The following is a 12,294-nucleotide window of genomic DNA, read 5'->3' on the forward strand; positions in this document are numbered from 1 at the left end:
TAACGCACTTTGGGATGTCCTGAGGTCACAAAGACACTATAAAAACGTACATTTTTTGGGGACAGGGCTATGTAGTTTCACATGATTTATTTAGGTCAAACTTTGGCCTTCAATGAGAATTGAGGGGAGATCTAGATTAATTTTGGATTGCTCATGCAAAGAGCTGATGGGTTTGATAACCTCCCTGTGCTGTCTTATCTAATGCTTCATTGATTTTCTTTATCTCTTCCCCGATAATGGCTGATATTTCACATGTAGGTGACTACACCGCAAGACAATCTCGAGCAGAGACTAGTAACCCAGGATCAAGAAATTAAGAGCCTACAACGTAAAGTGATAAATCAAGAAGATGAAATCAAAAACCTCAAAGAAAAGATCAAATTACTGTCTGGAGAGGGTAAACCCAGTTAAATACCTGGAAGAAATTTTCTCCATCTTTTCCACCCACTCATTTTGAATGTTTCATGTATATGTGTGTGTTTTATGAATGTTTAAGTTTAATTTAATGAGTTATAAGGTGAGAAAGATCAAAGATTAAATTATTGAGTGGTTATCAAGGCTTTGTTAGCTGTGGCACATGGGTGGGACTCACTTCAGTCAGAAGATTGTAGGTGCAAGCCCCGCTCAGGGTATCAGAAGTGTTGTTAAATAGACTTTTCGGTTCTCAGATGGACATAAGATTTCTTGACCCTAAACACAAGGGAGTTTTCCTTGGTGTCCTGAACAAGGTCTATCCCTCAGACAACATCAGTAACAAAAACAGCTTATTCAAACAAGTGCTCGACATCCTAATGCACCATATAAATGAAAGCCTTTCTCACTTTATAAATAGCAGGTAGTTGGGTCCTGGATATTTCTTCTTGACCACACCAAAGACTAGAGAACTAGAGATGCTGTGTTTTCCACATAACTGCACTTTGCATGTCCATTTTAAGAATCTGTAGGAAAGCAAGGAAGTACATAGCTTCACCAAACTGACTAATGATTCAAGAAGTTAGCTCATGGTTACCTTCATGGGCAAGTAAAGATGAACAATAAATTTGATGCCCATCTTCTGAGGATGAATGTCAAAGTAGACAAAAGGTGTTAATGCCATTTTCACTAATCTGATCATTAATTTACTCCTGTGTAACTAAAGCTGTTGCTCAAGTTTGTATTACATGTACTGTGACTACTGGTTTCACTAAATGCTATCTTAACCTGATGCAAAATATATTAAAATACTCCCAGACAGCTTGGCAATTCATATAAACCTTAACTGTTGCCCTTTGACTGCACAGATATGATCAAGCGGTTTCAGTTACCAATTCAGTGTTCGGTTACTTTACCATAGAATTGTATTGCAGGAAGCACTTCACCTTGATTACAGTCCGTACTACAAGAATCACCTACAGTGTAGAAAAAGGATTGTCCTCAAGCTCAGTAACCTCGATTTCCTCCAAAGTGCAAGTTGATTTTATGTTAATCCTTGTGCTGTTTGAAAGGGCAGTCAGTTTTATTTGAATGTGGTTGCATTTGAGATAATAGTTTCTGGGGATTGGGTGTGAAAGAAAAAGTGGAATTTTCAGGGAGGAGAAAATCAATTTATGATTTTATGAATAGTCTCTAAGTAGCTAGTTTCACCAACAATTTCCGTTTGACAGAATGACAAAACCACTCAGCATTTCAGATCACTGAACCTACACATGAATCAGTTCAGTAAACTGGCCCATCTTTTGTGCCTGAAATGCAGCACGTCTGGCTGGTATTGCAGAGGCTGAAATAAAATGTGCAACTTCAATCAAAAAAAGATGCTTTTCAGTAAAAATACCTTTAAAAAGATATTTATTAAATGCTGTAAATAGGTACTTCCTCATATGCAGTTGAGATTTAAATGCACAGGTATTAACTGCATTTGGCTAAAAATACAATTTCAATGATAAATGATTTACTTCAGCAGCTTTAGTGCTAGATTAAAGCATGCTAGATTCTCACAGGATTTAACCCATCTCTGGACATTGGCTGGAAAACCGTCAATCTCCGCCTGCCTCAAGGCACAGTATAGCACAACATCAGCCAGTGTCAGATCAACTCCCACAACCCAGGGGTTCTTGCAGAGTGCGGAGTTCAAGGAACGCAGCACAGCTGCCTTCTCCTTGCTGCTGCCCTTTTTTAGCTGGAAGATGGCAACATCCACCCAGTTGTCGATTCGTGTTGAGGTCACTGCATCATATCTACGGCCAAGTAGCGCAAAAAGGAAGCGGGCAACATTTCCCTCACCTTCGATGGAACACATGCTTTGGATGCTGAACTTCATCTGAGGTTTGTGCACTGCCAAAAGAGAAAGAGTTCATACATGAAAGGTCTAACAAACATACAGGCGAACCTCAAAACTTGCACATTCAGAATTTCTATAGTTCACTAATGACTGTGCTGACAGCTAACCCTCCCAGCATATGACACAGGATCAGTGCTTGACAGTCCTCTGACCCAGATCAATGAACAACTAATGAACAAACAGCTATTCTGATATGTGTCACCATGAAGGCCCATTATAATATCAATCATATATTGAAAAGCAATAGCCATGCCACTGGAACAAACAGGTAGTGCATCACATGTCAAGTACTGGAACATAAGACTTAGGAGCAGGAGTGAATTATTCAGCCCTTCAAGTCTACTCTGCAAAAATAAAAATGGTTATTTCTGGATTTGCAGCATGTCCTCTCTCACCCAGACAACTGGGGCTCAGATTTGAAAATACTTGAAGGGAAAATTCCTTAACTGACCACCATTGACACGATGATCCCCTGTTGGTGTGGGTGAAGGTATTATCAAAGCTTGTGTCAGAATCAGCACAATTGCCTACACTTCTTACATTGCCTCAACTTGGAAGATTACCCTCCTGCCAATTTCAAATCTCTATCCAAACCCTCCAAATGCTTTTCTGGAATGAACAGTTCAGCAAAAATGGCACATCTGCCAAATGTCAAGAATTTACTCTGGACTTAATGGATTATTCCACATTTGTTAGTGTCACTAGCTGTTGCACCCACTTGTGTGTAATACACCAAGGCCAATATTCTGTCCTTTGAACTATTTATAAAACGGCTTGCTTGCTTCAGTATAAAATTGGAGTACAGATTTATAGATTTACTTTTAAATGGCTAAGCACAATCTTATTTCAATGAACATATGCTGATTACATTACTAAAACGTAACAAAACTGTCCCCAGTCTAATTATCTTTACAATAGTGTCTCAATTCTACTGTACATAATGAAGAGCTTGACTTGATTTGCAAAATTACTCACCTGCAAATTCCAACAATACAGTTTGTTTTCAGGAAAGTTTTAAATACGTCCTAATATTTTTTACTTACCATCCTTCCAGACAAGAGTGAAGCCAAGTTCATATTCCCTTCGTGAACGGCAGTGGTTTCCTTCACCTAGACAGTTCCAGAGTTTGGAGGGAACATTTTGCACTGAGGAGTGTACGTGCACGGTGGATAGCACCTTGTATTGTTCACACACCAAACCATGCAGGACTAACAGAGACAGCGGCACCTCAGACGGGCTGGCATTGATAACAATGTCTCGGAGAACACCAGAACTCTAAAGTGAAATATAATTAAATACAATTGTGAATGCAGAGACGTACAAACTGACAAACAGAAGGAGACCATTCAACCCCCCAAGCCTAATACATATCATGATTTGTCTGTATTCCAACTCCATTCCCTTTGATACCTTTACATAACTAACAAAAAACTTTACTGGGTCAATTTAAGTTTTGTTATTAGATCAACTGGAGCCAGGATTACCATTATATGGATTGACACAGGCATGAATAGTGTCATGTGAGAGTACCTTTAAGAAATGTGTGTTTATAAATGGGTGTGTATATAAATATCTGTAGTGAGTACCTTTAAGAAATGGGTGTTTATTACTGCAGTGATGTCAGAGTGGGTGGAGCTGGGCTGTCTGTCAGCTTTTTTACTTTCATTTTAGGCTGTTTGCTGCAGGGCGTGTTTTAGTTTTGTTTTCAGAGCTGGATAGCTGCAGTCACAGCCAGAAGGTGTATTAGAGTCTCTCTCTGTAATCTAAAGAATGTAAATCGTTCCTTTGGTGATTTAAAACTAATAACTGCTCTCAGTAGTGACTTTAACCTGATGTGCTTCTGTTAAAAGGACAGTTTAAGAATGACTTCGTGTTGTATTCTTTGGGGACTATATTTGCATTGATGGTTGCTGAGATGTTCACCATGTTTTAAAAAGGTTAACTTGAGGTCATAGAATAAACATTGTTTTGCTTTTAAAAAATACTTTTCCATTTCTGCTGTACCACACCTGTAGAGTGGGCCGTGTGCTCCCCATACCACAATCTATTAAAAGTTGTGGGTCAGGTGAACTCCATGATACACTTTGGGGCTCGCTAAACCCTGGCCCATAACAATAGAGACATGTTGAGCATGTTCTGTTATATCAACAGATTTAGAGGCTCCAATTGAATGAAAGAATATTGTTAGGCAGTGATTTCGGAATCACTATTCTGATAATGGCTGCTTTAATCATATTTGTGCAGAAATGCAAGGGAGTTAACACGCAGGGTCCAATGATTGGGCCAGCAGCTTTAATGTCAGAATCATACCAGGAGATTATAATCCGATATTAAAAAGTATGTTTTAACAGTCACATTCTCATTTTTAGATCTGTTTAACGCAGATAATGTGTGTGAACTACAAAAGACCAATACCAAGTCTTAAATCAGAATTAAAACTGCTCGCTATGTAAACATTTAACACATTACTAATATCTGCAGTATAGTTAGGGTGGTCAAAGTACAAGTTAAATAAATTAAGATGTTGCAAATTTCAGTAGCTCTTTGCATTAATCATATTTTACCTTTCAGACAACTCCCAAAATATGGAAATTCTATGATAGAAACTATCCTGCTCCAATTAAAAGCAAAGAAACAACCGTGGAGCACACGGTTCTGAATTCTGATAAGAAAACAAATTTTTGTGATCAGAATGGAATCATAATCCATCTGATAGTGGAAAGGATCAGAAAAGTGGACGTTGTTTTTTTTTTTTTAAATTTAGAGTACCCAATTATTTTTTTTTTTCCAATTAAGGGGCAATTTAGCATGGCCAATCCACCTAACCTGCACATCTTTGGATTGTAGGGGTGAAACCCACGCAGCCATGGGGCGAACGTGTCAAGAAAAGTGGAAGTCATTGTTGACAATGCAAAAACTAAAATGGAAATCACGTAAGTTGGGGAAAACAATAAAATTATGGTATAGCATAAAAGCCGATCAGTAAATTGCAAATGGATAAATAAATAGATAAAGAAACAGCCTCAAAAGTGCAGCTTAATTTTTAAATGGCTTCTTCACAAAGGAAAGTCAGTGTTAATGTTCCTGATCCCAAATAAAAAAGTGCAGAATTAATCAGAACAATCCATTAAGATAGGCATCGCAGCTAAATAAACAACTATGCTCAGCTCTCACATATAGAGCATGCGTCAGCATCTTTTACAGCACGGTACACAAGTACATAGCAAGGCCATAAGCGGTCAGGGAAGAAATGAGTTGGGTGGTGAAAGTGCGGTTAAGCAGGAAGGCCCATTAGGCCGATTTTGAAAGTAGGGGTGATCATGGGTGAACCGAGAAAAGGGGGCAATGGACAGCAGGTACCCATAGCTCCAGTAATAACTTATTGTCACAAGTAGGCTTCAATGAAGTTACTGTGAAAAGCCCCTAGTCGCCACATTCCGGCGGCTGTTCGGGGAGGCCGGATCTCCAAGGAGATCAACATAAACATCTATCTCACTGAGCAAAAGCAGCTTGTGTGTTAGCTGTGGTTCAGTTTGTAACATTCCAATGTGGGTTTGAGACCCACTCCTGGATTTGAGCATAACAATCTAGGCTGATGCTCCAGTACAGTAATGAGGGAGTGCTGCATTGTCAAGAGATGCTCGCTTTCGGATGAGATGTTAAACTGAGTGGTGTGTTTGCAGATTGGCTGTACATTTTCAAACATCATGAGTGATTACATTCAAATACTTCATGGCTGTAAACATAGGAACAACATAGGACATAGAAATTAGGAGGACATCGAAATTAGGAGCAGAAGTAGGCAGTTCAGCCCTTTGAGCCTGCTCCACCATTCAATCAGATCATGGCTGATTGTTTCCTGGTCTCAAATCCACCTCCCCATCTGTTGCCCATATCCCTTCAACCCATTTTTTAAATCAAAAATATCTCTTTCTGGAAAGCACATAATAACTCAGATTGCACCAGACTATGAGGCAGCGAGTGCCACAAATTCACCATGCTCTGCGAGTAGTTCCTCCTCATCTCAGTTCCAAATCCGCCACGTCAACCTCTATCCGTGATCTCTTGTTCTCGATTTCCCACACAAGGGGGAACATTTAGTCTACGTTTACCCATCAATCCCATTTAGTATTTTATCCACCTTGATCAGATCCCCTCTCATCCTTCTGAACTCCAGTGAGTATAAGCCCAAACTGTTTAACCTCCTTTCATCCCAGAATCAATCTGGTGAACCTCTTCTGAACTGCTTCCAATGCTACCACATCGTTCCTCAAATAAGGAGACCAAAACTGGACACAGTATTCCGGACGTGGTCTCACCAACATCCTATACAATTGCAATTAACACTTCTCTTTTTATACTTCAGTCCTTTTGTAAGAAACACTAACATTCCATTTGCCTTTTATATTACATGCTGTACCTCCATACCGACTTTCTGCGATTCATAAACAAAGACACCCAGATTTGAATCTGCTTTCCATTTAGATAATAATTTGCCTTTATGTTTCCGGCCAAAATGGATAACTTCACGCAGATCTACATTAAACTCCATCTACTAAATTTTGTCCCAATCTCCTAGCTTTTCCATATCAGTTTGTAAAATCTATCCCCTCTTCATTGCCTGCTTTCCCACCTATTTTAGTATCATGCTCGGTCATTTATATAAATTGTAAACAGTTGAGGTTCGAGGACAGACCCCTGCGGCACCCCACTAGTTACAGTTCACCAGCCAGAGAAAGGCCCATTTATCCCAACCCTCTGCTTGCTTTCTGTCAGTCAGTCAATCCTCAATCCAATCTAGTACTCTACCCCCAATCCCCTGATATCTCACCTTCTCGGATCAGTCTTTTATGAGACACCTTATCAAACGCTTCTGGAAGTTTAGATATACCACATCCACAGGTTCCCCATTATCCACCTTGCTGGTCATGTCCTCAAAGAACTCAAGCAAGTTTGTCAAGCATGATTTACCCCTCATAAAACCATGCTGACAATGGTGATTGAGTTTTGTCTTTCCAAAGATCTCCTCTTTAATGACTGATTGCAGCAACTTCCCCACCACAAGAGGTCAAGTTAACCGGTCCATAGTTTCCTACTTTTTGCCTCTCTCCCTTTTTGAATTGGGGCATCACATTAGCATGTTCCCAATCCACCGGGATCCTTCCAGAATCCAGGGAATTCTAAAACATAAGCAATGTATCCACTATCTCCGTTGCCATCTCCCTTCATACCCTAGGGTGCAGGTCAAAAGGTCCCGGAGACTTATCCGCCCTTAATCCCATCAGTTAATTCAGTACGGTCTCCTCCGTGATGGTTATTGCACCAAGTTCCTCTGCATTAACTGTAGTTTTTAGAAAATTGATATTTTCTATCATGAAGACAGAGGCAAATATTGGTTCAGTGCCTCAGCCATCTCTGAGCTTTGTGGCATCCAGTGGTCATGAAGGATGCTTAAGAAATGCCATCTTTCTTTTTCTCCATTAAGTTTTCCCTAAAGCACTTGCTTGTTCAACAAGAAGAGTTGAGATTCAAACTTACCTTTCCCAGTACGGAATCTAAATTAGCTGCAGTATGAATTGTTGGCAGAAGACAGGTGTGGTTGATTTCTGCAACATCAAGGTCAGCATCTGGTGTAAGGACAGTCTTCGAGAGCCCATCAACAACTGACTTCAACTCATACAGACGTTTCAGAATTTCTGTTTGCCTTGATTCCAAACTTTGGAGTGCTGGACACTCGCTTGCCCCCTGAAAAACCAACCAATGAAATAAGTAGTCATTTTTCTCATTGTTGTTTGTCAGACCTTGCTGTGTGCAAATTGGCTGCTGTATTTCAACAGTTACTGGGATTCAAAAGTCGATAGAGGTATAATGCAACTCCTAAAGCTACACAAGCTAAACAAATGCAAATTCTTTTCTCTATTTATATTATGAATGAGAATCAGGGAGATGAAAAAATAGCAGCTCAAGTTTTTGAACAGCATTTAAATGTCTGTAAGGGATCATAGAATTGAATCCCTACGGTGCAGAAGGAGGCTATTCAGCCCATCGAGTTGGCAAAGAGCACCTAACCTAGGCCCATCCCCTCCCCAACCCCAACTAACCGTCAGGACACAAAGGAGCAACTTAACATGGCCAATCTACCCATCTTTGGACTGTGGAGGAAACGGTAGTACCCAGAGGAATCTCACGCAGACACAAAATTACTAATTGTTTGTAACGTGCTTTGGCTTTCAACACCCAGATTACACAATAAATCTAGGAATCATTGAAGGTTAGAGTTAGAAAAGAAAAAAGTGCAGCATCATCTGGCCCATTGGACCTGTGTCTGCTCTTTGAAAAGAGCTACCCTATTATGATTCCCCCTTTCAGACACTGCATTCTAAATCACAACAACTCACTCAAGTAGAAATAAAGTATGCATTTTTCCCGACTCAATAATTTGCCAGTTACCTTAAATCAGTGTCGTCTGGTTTCTGACCCCACATCAATGGAAACAATTTATCCTTAGTGCCAGGTAATGAACATCTCCAACAAGAGATACTAGCCATCACCCCTGGCATTACCATTGCTGAATCACCCACTAAACAACATCCATGGGGTTACCACTGACCAGAAACTGAGCCAGCCATATAAATACTGTAGCTGCAAGGGCACGTCAGAGGCTGGGAATTGTGCAGCAAGTAACTCACCACCTGACTCTCCAAAGCCTTTCCACAATCTTCAAGACAAACCAGGAGTGTGATGGAACACTCTCCACCTGCTAGTATGAGTGCAGCTCCAATAACACTCAAGAAGCTCAACACCGTCCACTTGATTGACACCTCAAAAATGAACACTCCCGACCACCAATACACAGAGGTAAACAAGATGTACACCAGAAACTCTTTAAAACCGCCTTTGAGTGTATCTTCTAAACCTCTGACCTCTAACACCTAGAAGGGCATGGGCAGATGCATGGGGACACCATCACCTCCAAACCATACATCTTGACTTGGAACAATATAGTTGTTCCTTACCTGTCACTGGGTCAAAATCCTGGAACTCCCTAAAAGCACTGTGGGCGTTCCAATATCACATAGGCCACAGTGGTTTGAGAAAGAGGCTCACAACCACCATCTCAAGGGCAATTAGGGATGGGCAACTGATGCTGGCCTAGCCAGTAATATTCACATCCCATGAAAGAATTTTTTTTAAAAATCCAAACACTTACAATTTATTACAGTTTCCCTTAACCATCCTTGCTTCTCTAGTTTCCCCCCCACAAAAGTGAAATCCCTCATCCCAGGTACACTCTGGTGTCATCTTCTCCAAGACTTTGGCATCCATTCTGGTGTGGTGCCCGGAATTGATCCAATATTTCTGCTGAGACATCACCTGTGATCTATGAAGGTTTATTTAGTATCACTGCCCTTGATTATGGTCTCTATTTATACAGTCCAGGATCCCATATCCATTTATAAAGAGAAAAACCTTCAAATTGTCCTGCCACCATCAAAATAAATATAAGGGCAATGACTACAAATTATGTCATGTTCACAGCACAGAACCATTCAACCGATGTTGGTGTTTATGCTCCAACCTTCATCCGATCCCTCTTAAATTCAACCCAACAACATATCCCTACTTCCTCTTTCATATATATTTTTTAATGTATCTTATTACCAATATGTATCAAAACAGGTTACAACACATCAATACCCCAGGAAACATACTTCCCAGCAATCAATTATACAGTCTGCACAAATGTTTTCCCCCTTTCACTCCGCCCCCAGAAACGAACAGCCCCTCAAACACGGTCGCAAACATCCCCCACCTTTTCTCAAACCCTTCTGCAGGGACCCTTAACTCATATTTTATCTTCTCCAACTGCAGGAAGTAGTATAGATCACCCAACCAAGTCGCTATCCCCAATGGCGATGCCGACTGCCACTCCAGTAAAATTCACCACCCTGCAATCAGAGAGATGAAGGCCACAACATCAGCCTTCCTCCTTCCAGGAGCTTCGGCTTCTCTGAAACCCCAAATATCGCCACCAAAGGTCCACCTCCTCCTCCACTATCCTGGCTAAGACCGTGAACACTCTCGACCAGAATCTTCCCAATTTTCCACTGGCCCCCGCTCACATCTCATTCATCTGCTACCCTCTGAAAGAACCCACTCATTCTCACCCGTGATATGCACCGTGCACCACCTTAAACTGCACCAGGCTCACCCTTGCACAGGAAATATAGTTTACCCTACGCAATGCCTCACTCCATACTCCTCAATTGATCTCCCATCCCAACTCCCCTTCTGACTTCTCATTGATCTTCACCACCCACTCGCCTCCCTGCCCTGCCCCCCCCCCCCCCCCCCTGTATGTATCCTCAATTCTTCCCTCCCCTTCCACATCCAGAAGCAGTCGCTCTGGCAGGGTGCATCCTCTTTCATATGTTTATACAGCTTTCCCTTAAGTACACAGAGGCATTTATTCCAACCACACCCTGTTCCACACCTTCACCGCTCTCTGGTAAAAATGTTTTCCTGAACTCTTAATTGGATTTATCACTGACTCTTATAATTGATGGCTCTTAGTACTGGTCTCCCTCAAGTCTGTGCCTACCCCTATTAAACTCTTTCATAATTTTAAAGGTCTCTTTCAAATCACCGCTCAACCCTCCCTTTTCTAGAGAAAAGCATGTTCAGTCTTTACTGATCTGTCAATTCTGGCATCATTCTTTCGGACTTTTTTTCTAGTGTCTCTATCTCCTTTTTATTTTTTTAAATTTAGAGTAGCCAATTTGTTTTCCAATTAAGGGGCAATTAGCATGGTCAGTCCACCTACCCTCATCCTTTGGGGCTGTGGGAGTGAGACCCACACAGACACTAGAAAAAAAGCGTACACAGAGGGTAGCAGATGAATGTGCAAACCTCACACAGACAGTGACCCAGGGCTGGGATCGACCTGGGTCCTCGGCACTGAGGCAGCAGTTCTAACCACTGCATCACTATGCCGTCCCTCTATCTCCTTTTTACAATAGAGACCAGAACCATACACAATAATGCAGTATATAGACAATATTAACAAAGACTTTAACAAAATACAAGATATTAATAAACAAAATGGGAGGAATTGGCAAATAAAACATTGATTGAATGCATTTGGTAGGAAGAAAACAGAGGCCATATGCACCTTGAAAACTAAATATGTTAGAGGAACAAGAGATATAGGGATAAAAATACATAACACACTAAAAGTGGTGACATAAACTGATTAATTTCTGGAGGGATAGAATTTAAAAACCGAAGGGTTTAGGGACAAGTTCCCCTTTTAATGAAGAACAGTAAAAGTGTTTGATTCCTCATGCTAGTGGGCTGTAAATCTTTACAAATGCTGTTCTGAAATACAGACTTCCCAAGAATACGATTTCAATTCGGTTTCCCTCTCCACTGATGCTGTCAGACCCGCTGAGTACTTCCATTTTCTTCACTTCCGTTTTTAACATTTTTAAACCTGCCACCTTCAAAAAAATAAATAAATGGCACGGAACTGTTTGCTGGAGTTGCAAAAAAATAAATGGTGAGAAGTCGGGGATTCTGCGGCCTGTGGGAAGAGCAGGCCTGTCCAGCCCACCACCGACCCCCTTGACATCTCGTACCTGGACGTCCGCAGCGCTTCGATGAACATTCGCCAACTTGTACATGCAAGTTGGCAGGTCGACGGCACCCTCGTCCTGGTGATACGCATTTACCTTGTACATCCTCACAGCTGTCAAGCCCTGCTCAGCCGCACCTTTCAAACCACCGAGACCGAAGCATCATCGAGCCCGGACACCTCCCAGCAGGCCGTGTCGGCCAGCCCCCCGCCCTCATCCCTTCATACAATTGGTCCCTTCACGTCCACCTCCGGTTTCTGATTGGATAGCGTGAACGTCAATCAAATAAAATAAACCCTCATGGTTTGGTTCAAATGATCGACCATTAAAAGATAATTCGTC

At 41.3% G+C, this 12,294-nt stretch overlaps 2 protein-coding genes across 4 annotated transcripts in view; one reads left to right on the plus strand and one right to left on the minus strand.

The window, feature by feature from the left end:
• eif2ak1 (eukaryotic translation initiation factor 2-alpha kinase 1) overlaps positions 1–4,299 on the plus strand; it is a 55,042-nt gene extending 50,743 nt beyond the window's left edge. For both annotated transcript variants that reach the window (XM_072481520.1, XM_072481521.1), the window contains one exon: positions 259–4,299. In XM_072481520.1, the coding sequence (XP_072337621.1) occupies positions 259–411 (153 nt within the window). In that variant the 3' untranslated portion in view covers positions 412–4,299. The remainder of the gene's footprint in view (positions 1–258) is intronic.
• aimp2 (aminoacyl tRNA synthetase complex interacting multifunctional protein 2) lies at positions 1,808–12,153 on the minus strand. Of its 2 annotated transcripts, none has more exons than XM_072481529.1 (4): positions 12,049–12,153; positions 7,856–8,062; positions 3,361–3,592; positions 1,808–2,310 (listed from the first exon to the last, which is right to left on the minus strand). In XM_072481529.1, the coding sequence occupies exons 1-4, from the start codon at positions 12,055–12,057 to the stop codon at positions 1,928–1,930; spliced, it is 831 nt and encodes a 276-aa protein (XP_072337630.1). In that variant the 5' UTR covers positions 12,058–12,153; the 3' UTR covers positions 1,808–1,927. The 2 variants fall into 2 exon arrangements, with proteins under 2 accessions (XP_072337630.1, XP_072337629.1); XM_072481528.1 differs by having other exon boundaries at positions 11,956–12,151.
• Between the last annotated feature and the right edge of the window lie 141 nt (positions 12,154–12,294).

This window comes from Scyliorhinus torazame, chromosome 17 (assembly GCF_047496885.1).
Source record: "Scyliorhinus torazame isolate Kashiwa2021f chromosome 17, sScyTor2.1, whole genome shotgun sequence".
NCBI lineage: Eukaryota > Metazoa > Chordata > Chondrichthyes > Carcharhiniformes > Scyliorhinidae > Scyliorhinus > Scyliorhinus torazame.

Excerpts from the sequence above, each read along its gene's own strand:
- aimp2 (XM_072481528.1), bottom strand. The coding sequence starts at position 12,057 with ATGTACAAGGTAAATGCGTATCACCAGGACGAGGGTGCCGTCGACCTG. Across the intron at positions 8,063-11,955 it reads GAAGCGCTGCGGACGTCCAG|GGGGCAAGCGAGTGTCCAGC; the intron begins GTACGAGATGTC and ends TTGGTTTTTCAG. Across the intron at positions 2,311-3,360 it reads CACTCTTGTCTGGAAGGATG|TGCACAAACCTCAGATGAAG; the intron begins GTAAGTAAAAAA and ends CTCTTTTGGCAG.